The 22,331-nt window shown below is 37.2% G+C and overlaps 1 protein-coding gene across 2 annotated transcripts in view; it reads right to left on the bottom strand.

Moving 5' to 3' along the window:
- The window catches only part of MSH2 (mutS homolog 2), a 76,914-nt gene that overhangs the window by 13,992 nt on the left and 40,591 nt on the right, over positions 1 to 22,331 (bottom strand). For both annotated transcript variants that reach the window (XM_082642839.1, XM_082642840.1), the window contains exons 8-9: positions 17,175 to 17,284; positions 1,459 to 1,582 (exon numbers count right to left, since the gene is read on the bottom strand). In XM_082642839.1, the coding sequence (XP_082498965.1) occupies positions 1,459 to 1,582; positions 17,175 to 17,284 (234 nt within the window). The remainder of the gene's footprint in view (positions 1 to 1,458; positions 1,583 to 17,174; positions 17,285 to 22,331) is intronic.

Here is a 22,331-nt window from a genome sequence, read left to right as displayed (position 1 = left end):
TGCATCGGCAGGCGGACTCTCAACCACTGCGCCACCAGGGAAGCCCTACAGCCATTTTCAATGTAAGTGTTTAAAATACTTAAATCTAAATAGTGAAAAATACACTTTTATTACATGACAGCATACCGGAAATTATTAATATTATCCAACTGGGAAAGATGCACATCCTACTTCACTCAAAAAACTACATGAAAATATTTAAATCCCCTTATTAATGTTAGCTTCTGATGTGGAGGCCTTTCTAGGTAAACCCAACCAAGGCTGCGGAGCACCAGCAGTGGGTAGCGCACACTGTTCTAAGATGCTGTGGGCATGAGGGTAGGTAAGAAATGGTCATTGTCCTTGAGAAGTTCTGCTGAGCGTTCTCTAGTTAACCAAAGCATTTCTCTGGAACTAATATAGAGTGTAATTAAGAAAACAAATATACTTTCCAAACAAAAACGTGAGACTCTGACAATGAAGCCCTAGAAAAATTAGAACATATACTTCGTGTTAAGTGTAGGAAGCTTCACAAAACAAGCAATGATCAATCAGCTAGACTTTATGCACCTAAGATTTTTGAGTTTTTATGTTTGTCCTGTCCTCATAATCTCATCCATCATTGTGATCTTTAGACCCTAAACCAGAAGAGAGAGATAGCATCTACAAACTTATTTGCTAAAGCATGACTATGGAATGTCAGAAGCAGCAAACAACTAAAGACAGACGTCACTTGACCAGGGAGCAAAGAGACAGAGAGAGAACATGGAGAGATCTATGAAATGAGGAGGGTAAATTTCAGTATCCTTCAAGGCAAAGATTCTTAAATCTAGGATCTAGTTCATATAAGGACTCTCCAAGGAAATTTGTAAAAAATTTTATATATGTTGATATGGGCATATACAAGAGTATTACTGCTCTGAGGGCTCTTCTGATATGCTAAGATTTATTTGCTCAACATACATGTGAGAGATGCTCAGAACGAAGAGGTTTATAAATTCAAAGCAAAAGAGAACAAAACAGTGTGAGACTTATTAGGGAACTGATAATCTAGAGAATTTAAATCTAGTAATTTTTTTAAGTTGACATTAATGAAGTGCTTGGGAACCCCAAAGGCAAATCAATGAACTATTCCTAGTAGAATTAGGCTTATAGAGGTGGTGACATTTAAAACAGGTCTTATTTAAAAGACATGATGCAAGGGCATGTAGGATGATTTGTCTGGCAGGAACGTGGGGTCATCCTGGGATTAGGGAAATTAGTAAGAGAAGAATCTGAAGGGGAGGCCAGGCTCCAGATGTAAAGAACCCTGTATGTAAACTTTATGTGACTGTAATATTATTCAGTAGAAAAGGGGGCTGGCACTTTAAACAAGGAAGTGGCATGATCAATTGTGTCTTCTAGGAAAGCAATTCTGGCTCCAGTGTGGACACTATGTAGACAAAAGAATTATTCAAACCTCCAAGAACCCATTCTTACCTAGATCTCTAGCTGCACTCATTAATGTTGACTGCATCTTCTTTTCTAAGTCATCCATTATTTCTCTTAATTCACTCAAGTTAGGATCAAATGAAGGTTTTACAAGGAATTCATGGTTTTCCACCTAGAGACAGAACAAAGAGTAGCTAAATTTTATCAATGATGGGTAAAGATGGAAGTCATGAAAGTATTTTTCTTATTTAATTTAAAATTCACTAATGTTTTGAGTTAAATGATTCACTATCCATAAGTTATTCAGTCACAACTATAAGGAGTTTGTATACATTAACAGATATAAAGAGCTCTGTTTATTAGGAGCTTAGATCTCTAGATATAGAAAAATTATTCATATGAAACATAGTGCTGATGATAATTTTGTCCCTAACAGTATTCATTATTTTTATTTATATTTTTCCCTAAGCAATGTTTAAAGACTGTAACAGAATGTGTAGTTTTTGCCCAAATCAAGGATCCATCTTAGGAATCTCGAAAAGTTAGGCCTTGAAATCCCTTTTTGAAACAAAACGACTAAAACTTGAACAGACATTCTTTTGAAAGAATACTTTTAAAAAGAATTAATCCTATCCTTATAGACATTAAGAACTATTGAAAAGACCTAATTTTATGTAAAAATATGAGTCAGTTTTCTAAAACAAGATTTTTAAAAGTTCAGTAAGTGAGATTGATATAAATTCCTCCCAATTACTATCCACTTAATCAGAGCACACCTTCTTCACATACCAAAATTGAACACCACAATAAGGAAATAAAATCACAATACAGAAAGCTAGCAAAAAAGAGAATAAAACGTTTATCAAATAACTTTCTCAATTTAAACCAACAAAAGATTTAATTATATAATATACTAAAATTTTAAATAAACCTAATTTTTTAAAAGGCAAAAGATTTATAAAAATAGCTTTGCAAAATATAAAAATGTAAAGGTTGACATTTTCTTTTATAAAACGGCACTTGTTTGCATGTATGAGAAAAACATCAAGTCATTAAATGAGCAGGAATAAAAACACACAACTCACAGATGAGAAAATAAGTAGTAAACTAAAGCCACAGAAAACTGCTAAAGCTCCATAATAATAAAACACATGAATTTTTTTTTTTTTTTTTTTTTTTTTTTGCGTTATGCGGGCCTCTCACTGTTGTGGCCTCTCCCGTTGTGGAGCACAGGCTCCGGATGCGCAGGCTCAGCAGCCATGGCTCACGGACCCAGCCGCTCCGCGGCATGTGGGATCTTCCCGGACCGGGGCATGAACCCGTGTCCCCTGCATCGGCAGGCGAACTCTCAACCACTGCGCCACCAGGGAAGCCCAAAACACATGAATATTTAAGCAACCTTAAGGTATTATTCTATAGCTATTTTTTTTTAAAGAAAAAGGAAAAAACCTATCACGAAATACTAATGAGGCTATAGTGAAATTAGTATACTCATTCATTTCTGGTGAGAATCTAAGTTGTTATAACCTTTAAAAAAGAGAAAGCAATATGAGACAAGACTCAGAGATATCTGTTATACTCTGACATAGCAATTCTACTCCTGGAAATTCAATCTAAGGAAATAATGCAACAGAAGCAAACAACACAGGGATGAATAAAATCTCTACAGATTTATCTGTTACAACAAGACCTGGAAATAACAGAACATCACAATATTTGCACAATCGTACATCACTAGAATATTATACAGTTATTTAAACGAACAATGAAGATGATCTAGAAACAAGGACCAAGACATGATAATCCAAGGAAAAAAATAATGTTACAATGGTGGATTGACAGTGTTACAGCAGAACTGCCTTCTTCCAATGAAACTTAAAGAGAAGTGAGGCTGAGCCAGGCTTAGTTCCCATCCTCACTCCCACCTTCCAGAAATTCCCTGGTGAGTCAACAAAACCCTGAGAAATCTCACTAATAATCCCAACCTGGAGAGTAGAAAGTTGAGGGGTGCCCTTACATTTTCCTTCTGCAGATGGGGGAATACTATTCTGAAAATGCTGCTGGGAGACCCCAGTGAAGCAAGGGAAAGTGATGACTGAACTCTAACTTAGTAAACACTCTTAGGCCACACGCCAAATGGAGTATCCTTCAGTAATGCCTTACTCCTCCCAAACAATGGATAAGAAAATATACCACCCAACTAAGTGATCTAACCTAGAACTGAGGTATTCTAACAAACACCATACAATGACCTCTACGAGTTATCTTTCAGATTATCACCCACCTAGCTCCAGAAACACACACACCCATTACACCAGCCTACACAAAGGAAATGGAACAAAATAAACCCAGACTTAGAACTCCAAAACGGGATAATGTAATCAAGAAACGATAAAAAGAATAAAGAAGGGAAGTTAGATCCTAGCAATATCATTAAAATACAAATAAATACAACATAACAAAGAAGAGAGATACCGTTGAATCATATTACCTGTACTGACATAGTAGAAAAGACTTGATATAATCAGAGAGAATTCACATGAAAGAGATTAAAGTAATTAGAGAGGAGAAAATAAGTATGGAAGATACTAGAAATCTTCAAAAACAAAAGCAAAAACTCCACTATCCTAGAAATACTAGATAAAATATTATAAGCACTTTTTCAAATAAATGTATAGTTGAGTTAGGGAAAACTATGTCTCAGCTCCTGCAAAGTGGAGAGTCCCCAGCATAGAGCAAGGCCGGGGGACCATGTTAAAAATCTACTTCATGAGATATGGTAACAATTAGGGAAACCTGCCTCTATCAGCCTGGGCCCCTGGAAAAGGGAAGGCGGGGGCAGAATCTCCTCTCTGACAATATGTGACTAAAAGCCAGCCTTTACTATATATAAAATAGGTAACTAATAAGAACCTACTGTCTGGCACAGGAAACTCTACTCAGTACTCTGTAATGACCTATATGGGAAAAGAATCTAACAAAGAGTGGATATATGTATATGTATAACTGATTCACTTTGCTCTACAGCAGAAACTAACACAACACTGGAAATCAACTATATTCCAATAAAAATTAATTTTAAATAAATAAAAGCCTGCCTTCACTGGGGCTGGGATTTCAAATGTCTGCTGTATGTCTTAGCAGTGAAAAAGGCTGCTGGGTGTGGCCATTTCCATTATCCCCTCCTTCTACAGTGACAGAACTGACAATTTTTCATGAGACACGTAGCTACTAAGAACAAAGACTACATTTTCCAGCTTTGCTTGAAGCTGGTGTGGGCATGTAACTAAATTCTGACCAATAGAATGTGAGCAGGAATGATGTGTACCATTTCCAGAATGTGTCCTCCTCTTCCCCTTTAGTCCTCTCCCATTGGCTGGAATAAAGATAAGGTAGTAAGCCATCCTAGACCTTGAAGATGAAGGCAACACCCTAAGGATGCTAGAGAAGTAGAGGAGGAGACAGGGTGCAGAGACAGTCCCTGCCAGCCCTGTGCTGCTATGCCCACACTGTCGTGATAGATAATGAAACCCCTATTCCTGTTTAAGCCACTGTTACTTATTTATTTGAGGTTTCTTTTTCAACAGCTAAATCTCTGCCCTAACAAATGTAGAAAGCTACAGGCTGAGAAATTAACTTAAATGTGTTACTGGGTTAATTACATTTGTAGGGTATCAGGCAAAAAGCAAAAGCAAATTTTATGTGAGAGGATATATGATTTGCCTGTATGATTTGCACAGAAGGAACCCAGATAAATGAGACTTCATAATCTAAACATACGTAACAGACAAGGAAACAAGCCACCACGAGTAAGAGAGTCAAAAAAAAAAAAAAAAAAGGTAAGACTCAGCAGAAAGAAGACAAGGAGCAGATTTAAATCCAAGAAATTTTAGAGATGGAATATTAAGAATGGGAATGGAATACATGAGCAAAGAACAAGATACTACTTAAAAAAAAAAAAGACTAGGCAGACTTAGAAATGAACCGAACAACTTTTATAAATGAAAAATATAATCATTAAAAAAAAAAAAAAAACCGGGGCTTCCCTGGTCGGGCAGTGGTTAAGAATCTGCCTGTCAATGCAGGGGACATGGGTTCGAGCCCTGGCCCAGGAACATCCCACATGCCGCGGAGCAACTAAGCCCGTGCGCCACAACCACTGAGCCTGTGCTCTAGAGCCTGCACCACAACTACTGAGCCCACGTGCCGCAACTAGTGAAGCCCACCCGCCTAGAGCCCATGCTCTGCAACGAGAAGCCACCACAATGAGAAGCCTGTGCACCACAATGAAGAGTAGTCCCTGCTCGTCACAACTAGAGAAAGTCTGCGCGCAGCAACAAAGACCCAAGACAGCCAAAAATAAATATAAATAAAATAAATAAATTTATTTTTAAAAAACCCAATGGGATTGTTAAACAACATATTAGAGCTGAAGAATTAGACAATCTGAAATAATCACAAAGAGAGAAGCACAGACACATGGCAGAAAAAGAATGCAAAAGTCTAACATGTCTAATCATAGCTTTAGAAAAAAAGAGTAAAGAAACACAATAGTCAAAGAGATAATGACTAATAATTTTCAGTTCTCTTATTAAGAAAACACAGCAGGGCTTCCCTGTTGGCGCAGTGGTTGAGAGTCTGCCTGCCGATGCAGGGGACGCGGGTTCGTGCCCCGGTCCGGGAGGATCCCGTGTGCCGCGGAGTGGCTGGGCCCGTGAGCCATGGCCGCTGGGCCTGTGCGTCTGGAGCCTGTGCTCCGCAACGGGAGAGGCCACAACAGTGAGAGGCCCGCGTACCACAAAAAAAAAAAAGAAAGAAAACACAGCAAATCCAAATAGGAAAAATAAAAAAGAAATCCACTCTTGGACCCAGTGTAGTAAAAGGAACCAATATCTGGGATCAAAACTTGTAAACAACAATAGTGCAAGCCAACAGACAACGCAACACAATCTTACAGGTACTAAGGAAAAGCAGCTATCAACATGGAATTGTACACTCAGATAAAATATCCTTCAAGAACAAGGGTGACACCAAGAGGGGAAAGCGGGGGTTCGGGGGTGGGATGAATTGGGAGATTGGGATTGACATATATACACTAATATGTATAAAATAGATAGCTAATAAGAACCTGCTGTATAGCACAGGGAATTCTACTTCACTCCACTGTACAGTAGAAACTAACACAACATTGTAAAAACAACTATACCCCAATAAAAAAAAGAACAAGGGTGAAATACAGACATTTTCCAACAAACAAAATCTGACTAACAGACTCCCCTCCACCAATAAAGGAACTCCTAAAGAATATCCAGGAAGAAGAAATGAACAGCAAAGAAAATGGTAAGCATATGGGCAAATCTTAACACTGACTATAGAGAAATCTAAGGGGTATAAAAAATAGAACTAAACTATCAGCCAGTAATGAAGAAATATAATCTGATCTAAGGTATTCTAAGGTCCTAGTATTCTGGGGGAGAAGTAAGAAGATGCTGATAATGTTTTTGACTTTGACGAGTTATGTATACACATTAAAAAAAAAAATTTGTGAAGAACTTCAAACCAGTGCATGTGTGATAGGATACAGGAGGAGCATAAGAGGGAAAATGGTAATTTTTAAAACCCCATCAACATAAAATTAAGAAAGAACAGGTAAGGGGAACCAGGAACAATAAGAATCACAAAATAATTTGGTAGAAATAAATCCAAATTACCACTTTAAAAAAAGAGCTTATCAAATTAAACTTTTTTTGGCTGCTTTGGGTCTTCGTTGCTGCGCGCAAGCTTTCTCTAGTTGCGGTGAGCTGGGCCACTCTTCGATGCAGTGCACAGGCTTCTCACTGCACTGGCTTCTCTTGTTGCAGAGCACAGGCTCCAGGCATGCAGGCTTCAGCAGTTGTGGCTCATGGGTCTAGTTGCCCCACGGCATGTGGGATCTTCCCACACCAGGGATTGAACCCACTGCCAGGCAGATTCTTAACCAACGCACCACCAGAGAAGTCCCTATCAAATTAAAATTTTTTTTAATTTTTTAAAAATTTAGTTATTTTATTTATTTTATTTATTTATTTTGGCTGTGTTGGGTCTTTGTTGCTGCCGCGGGCCCCCTCCAGTTGCAGCAAGCGGGGGCTACTCCTTGCTGAGGTGCACAGGCATCTCACCACAGTGGCCCCTCTTGTTGCGGCGTGAGGGCTTCAGTAGTTGTAGCATGCGGGCTCAGTAGTTGTGGCTCGTGGGCTTCAGAGTACAGGCTCAGCAGTCGTGGCACACGGGCTTAGTTGCTCCGCGGCACGTGGGATCCTCCCAGACCAATGGCAGGCGGATTCTCAACCACTGTGCCACCAGGGAAGCCCTCAAATTAAATTTTAAAATAAATAAAATCCTGCTATAAGTTTTACCTAAACCAAAAAAACTCACAAAGGATGGGAAAAGATATACCATGTGAAAAACAAAAAAGAAGGACTCTGGCACTGCTTTCTTATTATCAGACAAAATAAATCTGAGGCAAAAAGCATTACATAATAATAGCATTACTATTATTTAAATACCCCTAAGAATGATAAAGGTTCAATTGCCCACACATACACAAAAAATGACAGCTCTGTGCCTTGAAAACATGAAGCAAAAATGTACTGAATTTATGAAGACATCCACATTTCTCTCAGTAACTCAGCAGATTAAAATTAGCAAGTATCCAGACAATGTGAACAAAACAACTAAAGCTTTATCTAATGGACATATAGAGAACTCTGCAACCAAAATTAGGGAGCACTCATAATCCACACACACGGAGAATTTTTATGAAATTGACACATACCAAGCTTGGAAATTTAAAAACTTACTTCTAAACAAATGACAACCAAAGAACAAATAAATGATAATGGAATAAAGGACTTAAAACTAAGTAAGAAATTGTACCTCTCAAAACGTATAGGATTCAGTCAGCTAAAACAACACACTGAAAGAAAAGTATAATCTTAAGTGCTTACTAAAAAAGAAAAGGCTGGAAAAATAGTGAACGCTCAACTAAAGAGGCTGAAAAGAGACCAAAAATAGATGAAATATATATGTAAGAATGGAAATTAATGGGAAAAAAAAAACCAAAGATACAAAAGAGGATTTTAAAGGTCGATTTAGACAAGCTGACCTCTAAAAAACAGACAAACTATGGAAAGGAAGAAGTGTCAAGGGAGGCACAAACAAATTATATTAAAAATAAATAAGAAATCTATCTGCAAATACAGCAGTCCTTTTTTTTTTTTTTTTTTTTTGCGGTATGCGGGCCTCTCACTGTTGTGGTCTCTCCCATTGCGGAGCACAGGCTCCGGACACGCAGGCTCAGTGGCCATGGCTCACGGGCCCAGCCGCTCCAGGGCATGTGGGATCTTCCCAGACCGGGGCACGAACCCGTGTCCCCTGCATCGGCAGGCGGACTCTCAACCACTGCGCCACCAGGGAAGCCCAGCAGTCCTTTTAAAAATAATAAGCAATCACTATGAACAACTTTTAGCAATTGGAAAACTCAGAAATATATATCTACTAGAAATATATTCAGAATATAAATAGAACACTTACAACTCAACAACAGAAAGACAACACAATTTAAAAATGAGCAAAGGATCTGAAGAGACATTTCTCCAAAGATATAAAATGATCAACAGGGACTTCCCTGGTGGCGCAGTGGTTAAGAATCCTCCTGCCAATGCAGGGGACACGGGTTCGAGCCCTGGTCCGGGAAGATCCCACATGCCGCAGAGCAACTAAGCCCGTGCGCCACAACTACTGAGCCTGCGCTGTAGAGCCTGCGAGCCACAACTACTGAGCCCGCGTGCAACTACTGAAGCCCATGCACCTAGAGCCCATGCTCCACAAGAGAAGCCACAGCAATAAGAAGCCCATGCACCACAACGAAGAGCAGCCCCCGCTCGCCGCAACTAGAGAAAACCCGTGCACAGCAACGAAAACCCAACGCAGCCAAAAAGCAATCAATAAAATTTAAAAATAAAATAAAATGATCAACAAAATATGAAAAGATACTTATCATTAGACACCAGGGAAATGCAAATCAAAACCACAATCAAATACAACTTCATACCAACTAGGATGGCTATTAAAACAACAAAACAAACAAAAACCACAGAAAATAACAAGTATTAGCAAGAATGTGGAGAAACTGGAATCCTCATATATTGCTGGTGGGAATGATAAATGGTGCAGGGACTATGGAAAACAGTTTAGTGATTCCTCAAAAAGTTAAACATAAAATTACCATATGACTCAGCAATTTCACTCCTAGGTATATACCTAAAAGAACTGAACAAATACTTGTACATGACTGTTCAAAGCAGTACTATTCATAATAGCCAAAAAGTAGAAACAACCTTTAAGTCTATCAACAACTGACTAGATAAACAAAATGTAGTATATACATATAATGGAATATTATTGAGTCATAAAAGAAGCCAGTCACGAAAGGTCACATATTGTATGATTCCATTTATAAAAAATGTCAAGAATTGGCAAGTCCATAGAGATGAAAAGTAGATTAGTGGTTGCCAGCATCTAGGGAAATTGGGAAAAGTAAGTAACTGCTAATGGATATGGGTTTTCTTTTGGTGGTAATGAAAATATTTTAGAACTAACTGGTAGTGGTTGCACAACAGTGTAAATGTACTAAATACCAATGAATAACACCCTTTAAATTGGTTAATTTTATGTAAATTCCCCTCCAAAAAATGTAATCATTGGAAACAAAACAAAGGAAAAATATATTTATGGATAGAAAGACTCAATGTTGAGAGGGAGGAGATATGGGGATATATGTATATGTATAGCTGACCCACTTTGTTATAAAGCAGAAACACAACATTGTAAAGCAATTATACTCCAATAAAGATGTTAAATTAATTAATTAATTTTTAAAAAGACTCAATGTTGTAATGATGTTGATTCTCCCAAGTTAATCATTAAATTAAATGCAATTTCAATCAAAATACTTAAGACAATATTATTTATAAAGTTTAGAAATAACCAATAGCACATATTAATGAAATATGATGAAAATATTAATATTAATGAAATGCATGAAAATTATAATAAACACCAATTTCAGGATAGCATGTAATTCTGTGGAGGGATGTATGCAAACAGGACTTTATAGTGTGCATACAAATGTTGATTATATTAGTATGACAAGTATTTTATAATCAAAATTTAAAACTTTTAAATACCTCAAAACGGAGGAAAGTGGATGGAGAAATTAACAGGAGAAAGAATGTGGATAGAAAGAAGGGGGAAGGAAGGAAAAGGGGTGGGAAGAGAGAAGGAAAGAAAAAGAGGTCAAGGCCCAGAGGGGGCCAGACAGAGGAAAGGGGGAAGGTGAAAGTGGGGAAAGATAAGGGGTGAAGGAAAGAGAACAGGAATGAAGAATTCTTCAGGCATCCAGGCAGAGCAGATTACCTGGAATGCGGGGATGGGGAGGCAGGTGGGAGGACAGGGCGGTAGTAAATCAAAGTGATAACAGACATTTCATTAACGCTGAATGTCAGAAGATAGTGGTGCATCACCCTCAAAGTTTAGGAAAGCTGCAACTATAATAATGAAGATTTGCTCGAGAATAAAGCTAAAAGACAGATATGCTTATCAAGCATAAAATAATTCAAGGACTATAATATCCATCAACCTTTCTTTTTAAAAAACCCAAAACACCTGAAAAACAGATCTAGCCAAATAAAAGTGGAATCAAGCATTTTAAAGCCAGGAATGAAGAAGCCATGGTAAAAGGACATGGTAAGCACTGAATCCATTTACATATAAACATGAACATTAAACAGCCTGGAGATTGGAATTAAGGCTACAGACATGTTGTGCATATTTTAGACCTGGCCAGTGTAAAAATATAACTATTAATAAATACCAAGAGGTATGAAGGGAGTTCTACAGAAGCACATACAAGAGTGGTTAACTGCTCAACTTTCAGAGCAGGTTAATTAATACTCCAAAATTGAAACATGTCCTTCAAAGAAATCTCCAATCTCCTCATATTTTTCCTAATGTGAGTTTCTTTAACCTATGTTTTAGATTATTTTCCCTCTCTTATGGTGAAAAATTATTCATTTGAAGTTCAACAATTCCCTCCCATAATTTTTTTTTTCTGTTACACTGAAAACCATTAGGTTGGATCCTTTTTAAATTAGAAGTTATGTCTATAGTATGAACTCATTTCCCTATCTATGCATCTGTCTGTACATAACCATAAAAAGACCATTAGCTGTGTCTCAATGGAGGCACTACTAGGATTTTTTTTTTTAATGATATCACTTACATGCGGAATCTAAAAAATACAACAAACTAGTGATTGTAACAAAAAAGAAGCATACTCACAAATACAGAGAACAAACTAGTGGTTACCAACAGGGAGAGGGTGGGAAGGAGAAATATAGGGGGGGCAGAATGGGACGTACAAACTATTGGGTGTAAGAAAGGCTACAAACATGAATTGTACAACATAGGGAATATAGCCAATATTTTGTAATAATAAGTGGAGTATAACCTTTAAAATTGTATAAATTGGAGTAGTCTCTTATTGTCCTTTGTATTTCTGTGGTGTCCATTGTAATTCTTTTTCATTTCTACTTTTATTGATTTGAGCCCTTTCCCTTTTTTTCTTGATGAGTCTGGCTAAAAGTTTGTCAATATTGTGTATCTTTTCAAAGAACCATCTTCTAGTTTCATTGATCTTTCTATTGTTTTCTTCATCTCTATTTCATTTATTTCTGCTCTGATCTTCATGATTTTTTTCCTTCTACTAATTTTGGGCTTTGTTTGTTCTTCTTTCTCTAGTTGATCTAGGTTTAAGGTTAGGTTGTTTATTTGAGTTTTTTCTTGTTTGCTGAGGTAAGCTTGTATCGCTGTAAACTTCCCTCTTGAACTGCTTTTGCCATGTCCATAGGTTTTGGATTGTCGTGTTTTCATTGTAATTTGTTTCTAGGTATTTTTTTTATTTCTTCAGTGATCCATTAGTTGTTTAGTAGCATACTGTTTAGTCTCCACGTGTTTGTGTTTTTTTTACAGTTTTTTTTCTTGTATCTGATTTCTAATCTCTTACTGCTGTGGTCAGAAAATATGCTTGATATGACTTCAATTTTCATAAATTTACCTAGGTTTGCTTTGTGGCCCAGCATGTGATCTATCCTTGAGAATGTTCCTTGTGTACTTGAGAAGAATGTGTATTCTGCTGCTTTTGGATGGAATGTCCTATAAATATCAGTTAAGTCCATCTGGTCTAATGTTTCATTTCAGGACTGTTTTTCCTTATTGATTTTCTGTCTGGACGATCTGTCCATTGATGTAAGTGTGGTGTTAAAGTCCCCCACTATTATTGTCAATTTTCTTTCTCCATTTATGGCTCTTAGCATTTGACTTATATATTGAGGTGCTCCTATGTTGGGTGCATATATATTTACAATTGTTATATCTTCTTGTTGGATTGATTCCTTGATCATTGTGTAGTGTCCTTCTTTGTCTCTTGTAACAGTCTTTATTTTAAAGTCTATCAATGAATTCAGTAAAGTTGCAGGATACAACATTAAGACACAGAAATCTCTTGCATTCCTATACAAGTTCTGAAGGCTGGGAAGTCCAAGATGAGGGTCCCAGCATGGCTCAGTTTTGGTTAAGGGCCCACTTTCTGGTTCAGAGTCAGCACCTTCTCGCTGTGTTCTTACGCGGCGTAAAGGGCACTACTAGGATTTTGAGTGGGACAATACTTTATTGTAAGGGACTAAAACACAAAATTTCAACATCTGTCCTCTAAACCTTCAATACTGCCCATACTTGAGAAAAGACTAAATGTTAGTAACAGTTATTTCTGGGTGATAGATGTGGAGGATATTTTTAACTACCATCTCTCTACCTTTCTGCATTGTGTGAATGCTATTTTATATAGGTATCAGTTTTACAAAAACAGTGTTTTGTTTTTTATAGGACAACTATAAGAAAAAATGTCAACACTTTGACAGAATTCTAGATGGAAGAATATGAATACTTCCATTTTTTGTATTTCTTTTTCATTTCCAAGTACAAAAACTTTAAAGTATTTATATTTAATTTAAAGTTATAGTTAATTTAAAGTTATAAAGTATCTTTATACTTTCATATACTTATACAGTAATGATATATGAAATATATATATATTGTATGAGGATTATTCAATTGTGGCTTTTTAAAAACTATTTCAATTTCTTCTGTCCCAGTATTTTCAATAAAAATTTATCTAAAGTCATTACTTTTCCAATAGTAGATGCAATATCAATAATAAGTGTATGTGAAAACTAAGATTCAAAGATATAATGGTCCAAATACATATAGAAAGGTTTAAAAATTTAATACATCTCACTGAATCACCCAATAAACAAATATTGTTTACATTTTTGTGAAAAATCATTGTTTTTTTTGAACCCTGTCTTGGGGTAGTTTTGCTCTACATTTACTTCAAAAATGGAAAACCTTTCTATAAGAAAGTAGCCACAAAAAACACCCAACACATTTATATAAAAAGCTAAGCCTAGGAAAAAACAAAAATTAACCCAACCACTCATATAAATGACTGCTCCTCTCATCACATGAATTCCTAAGTGCACAGGTAGAAAATATTAAATCATACATGAAACGATCGATATCCTCTTGAGGTTTTCTCAAAGTGGTTCTGAATCACGTGATTGAAACGCCTAAATTCACTACAAATATCTACAATGACAGTGAAGGGTTGAATTCACCTCATAACTTGAGCTAAGTTTAAAAGTTTGTAACTGAGAATAAAGACAGAATCTTAGGAGACACTCCTGGTGGTCTTACAACAGTTATTTCCCTACTTCTCCCTTCCCAGTAGTGCTCTTATACTTTGTGTATCTCCAACTAGAGAAATAACCTACCCCTTGTACCTTAGGCCAAACATCACATTCTATTTCTCTGGCCACTATCATTGCTTAAATAGTCCCATCAAGGCAAACTTCAGGACTCTTTCTTGGAATATGGCATGAACTGCTCCTGGTAGGTAGCCATCCTAGAGCCAAAAGAGGAACCAGCCTTAGGTCAAAATTTAAATCACAAAAAAATAGAAGAGATCAAGAAACTAGGTCCTTTGGATGGCCTTACAGAGCTGCTGAATAAAGCAACTCTAAATAAAGCCTACCGTATCTCTAGACTTAAAATTTCATGAGCCAAGGTGTACTGAGAGTTTAGATTACCTGCAAAAATAAAGAGTCCTAATTGATATAAAGTTTAACCACAAGTAATCTACTCATGTCACTGTGGCATAAAAATTATATTGAGATGAAAGCATGAGAGTAGACTTTGTTTCTGAACTCTCTTATCTACCTAAAAGCAGAGCCTCCCCAAAGAACTCAATTGTCGTTAAGTCCTTTCCCAGGGAGTTTCACAACCAGGGAAGTCAAAACTATCATATCTTCCATCTGTTCTCCAAAGAGCTCATTTATCTTTCCTAAAAGCCATTTGTTTTCCAATAAGTGCCTTCTCTCCCACTCCCCTTCCCCTAATATTCCCAAATTCTAACAGCTTCCTTGAGTCACATTTTTCTGTTACTCATAACAGCTTCCTTGAGTCACATTTTCTGTGTTCTCTTGCTAAATTTTTTTTTTGGTCAGTTTAATTACCAGTCCCCCAAACAATGAACCTAAGAAAGGAGAAGAAAAGTTTTCTTTCCCTACAAAGTGAACTACTTAATACTGTACTTTCAGATTTAAAAACTAGGGCTTGTTGTATCTAAAGTGACAGCAATGAAATTAGGACAAATGACCTCTTCTTTTGCAGTCTATATCCAACCAATTACTGCACTGCTTACCTTCGCAATCCACTCTTCCCAGATATTTATAAAATCTTATAATGCTCTAATCCCATAGCATCATTCAAGAATTAACACTGACTACTATTTTACAGTCACAGCAAATTCTAGTTTAACAGATATGTGTCAAGTATTTCAGATCAAAGTAAAAATCCTTAACCCACAATAAGGATAATACAATTGAGTTGAAGAAAAGCACACCAGGCTGTTAACATTGTTCATCTGAAAAGAGGGAAAGAGAAATATCAAGGACAGTTATTTTTGACTCTGTATTTCTTTCCATCATTTCGTTTCACTTGTTCTAATACTATGTGCTCCATTTATAAGTAGAAATGCACCAAATAAAGAAAAACACTTTAAAAGTGTATATCATGGTATTTTAAATATCTTTCTGGAAAACTACCCACAAGCACACTAACCTACAAGCAAATGAAAAAAACTGCCCTATCACTGACAAAATATTACCAGAAAAACATTTATACCTACACACACATAGACACACACACACAAACACACACACTCACACACATTCATGTGCTTCTAAAATCCAAAGATTTTAAACAGGTGGATACTGCTGCCCCCTTCTTCCCAACAGGTGAGGATGTGGCCTTACCTGTGACTGGGCAGAGTTGGATATTTGTAAACATTCCTTTAAATGAAAGCAAGTAAATGTGTAGCTCTTGATGGTTAAAAAAAACTGACTAAAATAGAGGTGGGAAAGCAAGAATTGAACTTTTCCATGTCATTACACCTATTTACACACTTGAAGGAACCCAGAGGCCAGGCAAAGCTCTGATGAAATGCTGCAGTTGATTTTGCCCTTTGTGGCTAGCTTTATTAGAAACTTCTAAGTTGCTATCTCCATGCCTTAATATTGTGGGTCTCAAACTTAATCATGTATCAGAATCACCTGGTGGGCTTGTTAAAACAGATTGCTGGGCTCCCAATGATCTAAAAGTTGGGCACCTAAAATCATTCCACTAACAGCAATATTACAGAGGAAACAAGAGCTAAAACAAGTTTTCCTAAACAAAGGATGAACGATGCAAGTTTTCTGACTGCTTAACCTACAAGTAAATGGAAAAGATTGCCCTATCACTGACAAATTACCAGAAAAGAGCATTTATACCTACACGCGTGCACATGCACACACACACACACACACACACGTAATTCTAAAATCCAAAGAGCACAGAGTAAACGAGGTTTAATTTCTTTAAATCTCAGTTAATGATCCAATAAAAACAAAATAAATCAACATCATATATGGCAAATGTTAACTCCACTTAATCCAGTTATTAAGAAGAATGCAAAGAATCTAACTATTCTTTAATAGGAATAATGTAAGCACATATTTCCTGCATGATTATGTTTAACAGGAAAGTTAGTATGTAGAAAATTTCAAAGTATTAGTATTTAGAGTCATGGTTAACTTTTTAGTATACTCCTACTCAGGAGATACACCCATACTCTAACCTCCTCCCCCAAAGACCTTCCCTACGTGGAAAATAAAACAAGAGAAGCTGACTTCTCTTACGTTCTATGTTTACCTCTATACCCTTCCCTTTTCCAGTGACTATAACTTTCCTTCTTTCTTGGAATTAAAACAAAACTCAGCTGGCATATGTGAAATCTTTTATTTATGAAATTTCCTTTAACCAGGCCACTTATGCCCAATATTCACTTCCTCTGTTAATCTTTCTTAATTTTCGTCCACCGAAATGATTGTTATTTTAAAAAAGTTTAAAAACCTTTTCCCATCACTTAATCTTACATCCACTGTCTCAAAGGTGCCTTACAAAAGTGCCAAAATTAAATATTAAAAAGAGAAATCTGGAAAGTTTTCTGATGTGCCTTTGCTTTTCAAAACTATTCTGCCACTTGTTTTAAAGAGTATATTGCATACCTGATCCATATCTAAAGTTGTTTCTATCATTTCCTGAAACTTGGAGAAATCAGAACGAAGATCAATAAGAGGAGTCATAAAAACTGCCAACAACAATGCCTGATGTTTTCCTAAAAGAAAGCAAAAAGTAAATAAATAAATAGGTCCTATATTAAAAATACAAAACTACAAATCATGAAAATTTGCGATAATGAGCAGCCTTTGATCCCAAAAGCACAAACTGTGTAGCAGATCTCTGAAGTTACTACTCACTCAGGTATCTTAATTCAAATGTGTTTAGTACTTATATAGTAAGGGAGATGATCTGGCACTCTAGTAAAACACTGCCTGCCCTGCATGTCTGCTAATCTCCTTCAGAAGAGGTACTATAGATGCAGAAACGTGACATTAATTACAACCAAATGAATAGCGTTTCTTTTAGATTTAATAACCCAAAGTTGAAGTCATTAAAATAAAATATCTAACTTACCTTATAAATCCCTAATTTCCATTAATAATACAGTGTTCCAATTAACAGAGGTTAAATCAAGCCACAAGTAAATGGAACTTCACTTGATGCTGTTTAAGAGCACATGCTGGGGAATTATGTAAGGAGAAGTAAGTGAAGCAACAGTCTGTAGTGTGAAAGGCATGAGTAGAGAGACCTGGAAGCCAATCCCTGCTCTGGTATCTACTGGCTCTGTGATCTGGAGCCTCCTTTTCCTTGTCTATTACAATGGGAGTAATAATAACAGCTACCTAGAAGGTGAATAAATAAGACAACTATGCTTAGTATATATACAGTAGTTGACACAATAGAAGCTCAGCAATAGTTACCACGCATTATTATTGGTTATAACACAAGGATTTTCTTCTGATCTCCAATAAATTCCCTTAGGAGAACGCTGCAAGTGATCTCTAGCATACTGCATTTCACTCCAAAGCAATAATTCCCAACATTTTCCAGAAGTATTGGTAGCTCTTGATTGAGAAAATGATGAAAACGTTATGATGGCAGTCAGTAAAACTATTGTGAGAATTCATATTTTATTATTAATCACAACAGCATCTAGACATATTTAGAAAATAGTACATATGTGTGAAACATTATTTAGACAGCCTATAAACAACACTTTGCCCACATAATGTTTGTTGTGCTACAATGCCTGGTTCTTTATTCTGAATTAGCTCATATGCTATTGGTAGAGGGGAATGATGGCAGCAAAACATGGTGGTGGCACTGGTTCACAAATGATTTTTCCCCCAGCCCATTAATGTTTTGAAGAGATCAAGGGAAAGCTTTCACACAATTAAAAGTAAGCTTAGCAACATACAAAGACCTGAGAGTGGCTGGCTTAATGACCATTATACTTTCCACTATGTTAAGATATGTGGAAAGGCTGAGTATAGATGAAGAGTACAAAAACATTTGCCACTGTTTAAAAAGAAATTTTTTATTTAACTGAATTCTACATACCCTGGTTCAGATTTTTAACTTTGTTGAAACTGACATTTGAAGCAAATGACCTCAAAGGGCATCTCAAAGGAGGAAATAAGCCCCAGACTTTAAAGCTGCAAAGTGTCACTTGATGCTGGCTACAAATGCAATGGAGATTTACGCAGGCTATTGTTTCTATTAAAGGTTGTTAATGCTTTTGTTATTAATCACTTAAAATTTTTCATATATTTTGAGGTCTACCTTAACTCTATTTTTTTCTGTAAGTTCTGTTTTCTAGCACATGACTTTGAAGAAGGTAAGGTTTTCCAAGAAAACACAAGTAGTATTATTACAGAAGTACCTGTATAAACTTCAGAACATGTCCTCTAGCCCCTCACACACAAAGGCCCACCTTGCTGCAGCTCTTCTAAGAGTTAAAGTCCCTTCCTCTGCTCACTTGTTCCATATCCTGCAAAGCCTTCACTAGCATCTTGAATTCCTTCCCCTACTTGTAATTTGTACTGAGCCCCAGTTGGCAATTTCCAACTGGGTTTTTTTTCCCCCAATTGGTTATGGTTTTAATTAAAAATAACAGCTCTATTGAGATATAAATCATATACCAAACAATTCTCCATTTTAAAGTGTACGATTCAATGGTTTTTAGTATATTCACAGATTTGTGCAACCATTGCCACAATCAATTTTCAAACTCTGTCACTGCCCTCAAAATAAACAAGGAACCCTGTACCCATTAGCGGTAACTTACAATTTCCTTCCAACCTCCTGCCATTCCTCCAAGCCTAGGCAATCACTAATCTACCTTCTGAATCTATAAATTTTCCTATTCTGGTCTTTTTATATAAATGGATCACATTATATTGTGACAGCTTTTTTTCACTTAGCATAATGTTTTCAAGGTTCATCCATGTTGTATCATGCATCAGTACTTCATTACTTTTTTTTTTTTTTTTTTAACCCACATTTATTTATTTATTTTTGGCTATGTTGGTTCTTCACTTCTGTGCGAGGGCTTTCTCTAGTTGTGGCAAGCGGGGGGTCATTTTTCATCGCGGTGCGCGGGCCTCTCACTATCGAGGCCTCTTTTGTTGCTGGAGCACAGGCTCCAGATGCGCAGGCTCAGTAGCTGTGGCTCACGGGCCCAGTTGTTCCGCGGCATGTGGGATCTTCCCAGACCAGGGCTCGAACCCGTGTCCCCTGCATTAGCAGGCAGATTCTCAACCACTGCGCCACCAGGGAAGCCCAGTACTTCATTACTTTTGACTGAGGAACAATATTCCATTGTATGGATATGCCACATTTTATTTATTCATTCATCAATTGATGGGCACCATTGGTTTTTTTTTTTAATCATTTTTATTTCTAGTAACAAAATAACATACTTTTCAGTACGATTGTTTTTAATTACAGAAGTACAGAAACTAAAATAAAATCTTTTTTTTTTTTTTTTTTTTTTTTTGCGGTACGCAGGCCTCTCACTGTTGTGGCCTCTCCCATTGTGGACCACAGGCTCCGGACGCGCAGGCTCAGTGACCATGGCTCACGGGCCCAGCTGCTCTGCAGCATGTGGGATCTTCCCGGACTGGGGCACGAACCTGTGTCCCCTGCATCGGCAGGCGGACGCTCAACCACTGCGCCACCAGGGAAGCCCTAAAATAAAATCTTAATAACACTATTGGGCTTCCCTGGTGGCGCAGTGGTTGAGAGTCCGCCTGCCGATGCAGGGGACAAGGGTTCGTGCCCCGCTCCGGGAAGATCCCACATGCCATGGAGCGGCTGGGCCCGTGAGCCATGGCCGCTGAGCCTGCGCGTCCAGAGCCTGTGCTCCGCAACGGGAGAGGCCACAACAGTGAGAGGCCCGCGTACCACAAAAAAAAAAATAAATAAATAACACTATTACCTAAAAATATGGAACATTTCACGAATTTGCATGTCATCCTTGTGCAGAGGCCATGCTAATCTTCTCTGTATCGTTCCAATTTTAGTGTATGTACTGCCAAAGCGAACATCACCATTGGGTTTTGATAAACTCCATCTTCCACTAGTTACCACAACCTAAAAAGCCTTACATGATCTATCCCAGGGTCTTAAACAAAGGTCCATAGATCCTTGAATTCAAGGTAGTACATAAACAAAGAAGTAAATCCCATCTTCATTTTCTCTAACCTCTAACTGGAATCAAGCATTTTCTTCCATTGTTAATGTAAGTAATAAACCACAGTAGTATCATCAGTACTTGTGTCTTTGTCATCAATTAAAATTCCAGATATATTTTCATATCATATTATAGTTTTTTGGAGATAACTTTAACATTTAAACTCATTAGTTCAAAATTAAAGAAGTTCGAACTTCACTCAGATCATGTTATTTAATGCATTAATAAAAAGGACTTATTTCTCAAGAATTTTTTTTATATTTTGATAAGTGTATTTCAATATAATTGGCTTCCTATTTAACTCTATGTGTTTCATTTTACGCATTTAAAAACACTATTCTGACAAGTGGTTCATAGACTTTATTAGAAGCCAAAAGGGTCCACAGCACGAAAAATGTTAAGAACCTTGGATAGGCCTCACCTCTCTGGCCTCACCTCCTAACAAGCGCCCTTATTCTCTATCTCCATGCTTGACAACCCTAGCTTCCCTTCACTCCTTCAACAAGTCAAGCTATAGGTACTTATACTAGCTGGCCCCACTAGCCTCCCCTAGATCTTAACAGTGAGCTCTTTGTCATCATTTGAGATTCACCTGAGACAGGAATTCCATAGAGAGGCCATCCTTGACCACCATATTCAGCATCTTCCTGGCCCAGCCAAGTCACTCTGTCACATCAAAATATTATGCTTTCTTTGTTGTACTTACTACTCTTTGAAATTCTTGCTCATTTATTTCTCTCTCTCTACCCTTCCACTGTTACTGAACCTCCATAAGAAGAGGGACCTTATCTGTCATATCTACCATTGTAGTTCCCAGAACAATGCCTGGCACAAAGTAGGCAATGGATAACTCTATGCTGAATGAATGACTTTATGAAGGGAGCAAGGGACTAATGAAGCAACCAATCACTGGTCATTAGTTCTGATACACACAACAGTCACCTAGGAAAAATACAAAAGATCACACCGGGAAATAACTGTTAAGCTTCTTCTTCTTTTTTTTTTTTAATAATTTTTATTTTTTGGCCTTGGCACGCAGGATCTTAGCTCCCTGACCACGGATTGAACCTGCGTCCCCTGCAATGGAAGTACAGAGTCTTAACCACTGGACTGCCAGGGAAGTCCCTGTTACCTCCTTAAATGCATCAAAATGTGGAATATCTAAGCAATCAAATTCAATAATTTCTCTAAGAACTCCAGATTCATTGTCAGCCCCTAAAGATTCATTTAAACTCGCTGAAGATTTCATTTTTGAGAATGCTGCTGAATACTCAATGGAGAAAAGACAATCTTCTTCAATAAACAGTGCTGGGAAGATTGGATATTCACATGTAAAAGAATGAAACTAGACCCTTATCTTGCACCACTTAAAAAAATTAACTTGAAATGGATTAAATACTTAAATTTGTTAAGACCTGAAAACATGAAACTCCTAGAAGAAAACACGGGGGAGGGACTTCCCTGGTGGTCCAGTAGTTAAGAATCCACCTTCCAACGCAGGCGACATGGGTTCGATCCCTGGTTGGGGGACTAAGATCCCACATGCCGCAGGGCAACTAAGCCTGTG

Source organism: Mesoplodon mirus, assembly GCF_964341445.2.
Source record: "Mesoplodon mirus genome assembly, chromosome: 14".
Taxonomy (NCBI): domain Eukaryota; kingdom Metazoa; phylum Chordata; class Mammalia; order Artiodactyla; family Ziphiidae; genus Mesoplodon; species Mesoplodon mirus.
Note: the sequence above shows the minus strand (reverse complement) of the source record. Positions and strands in the feature narration are given on the sequence as shown.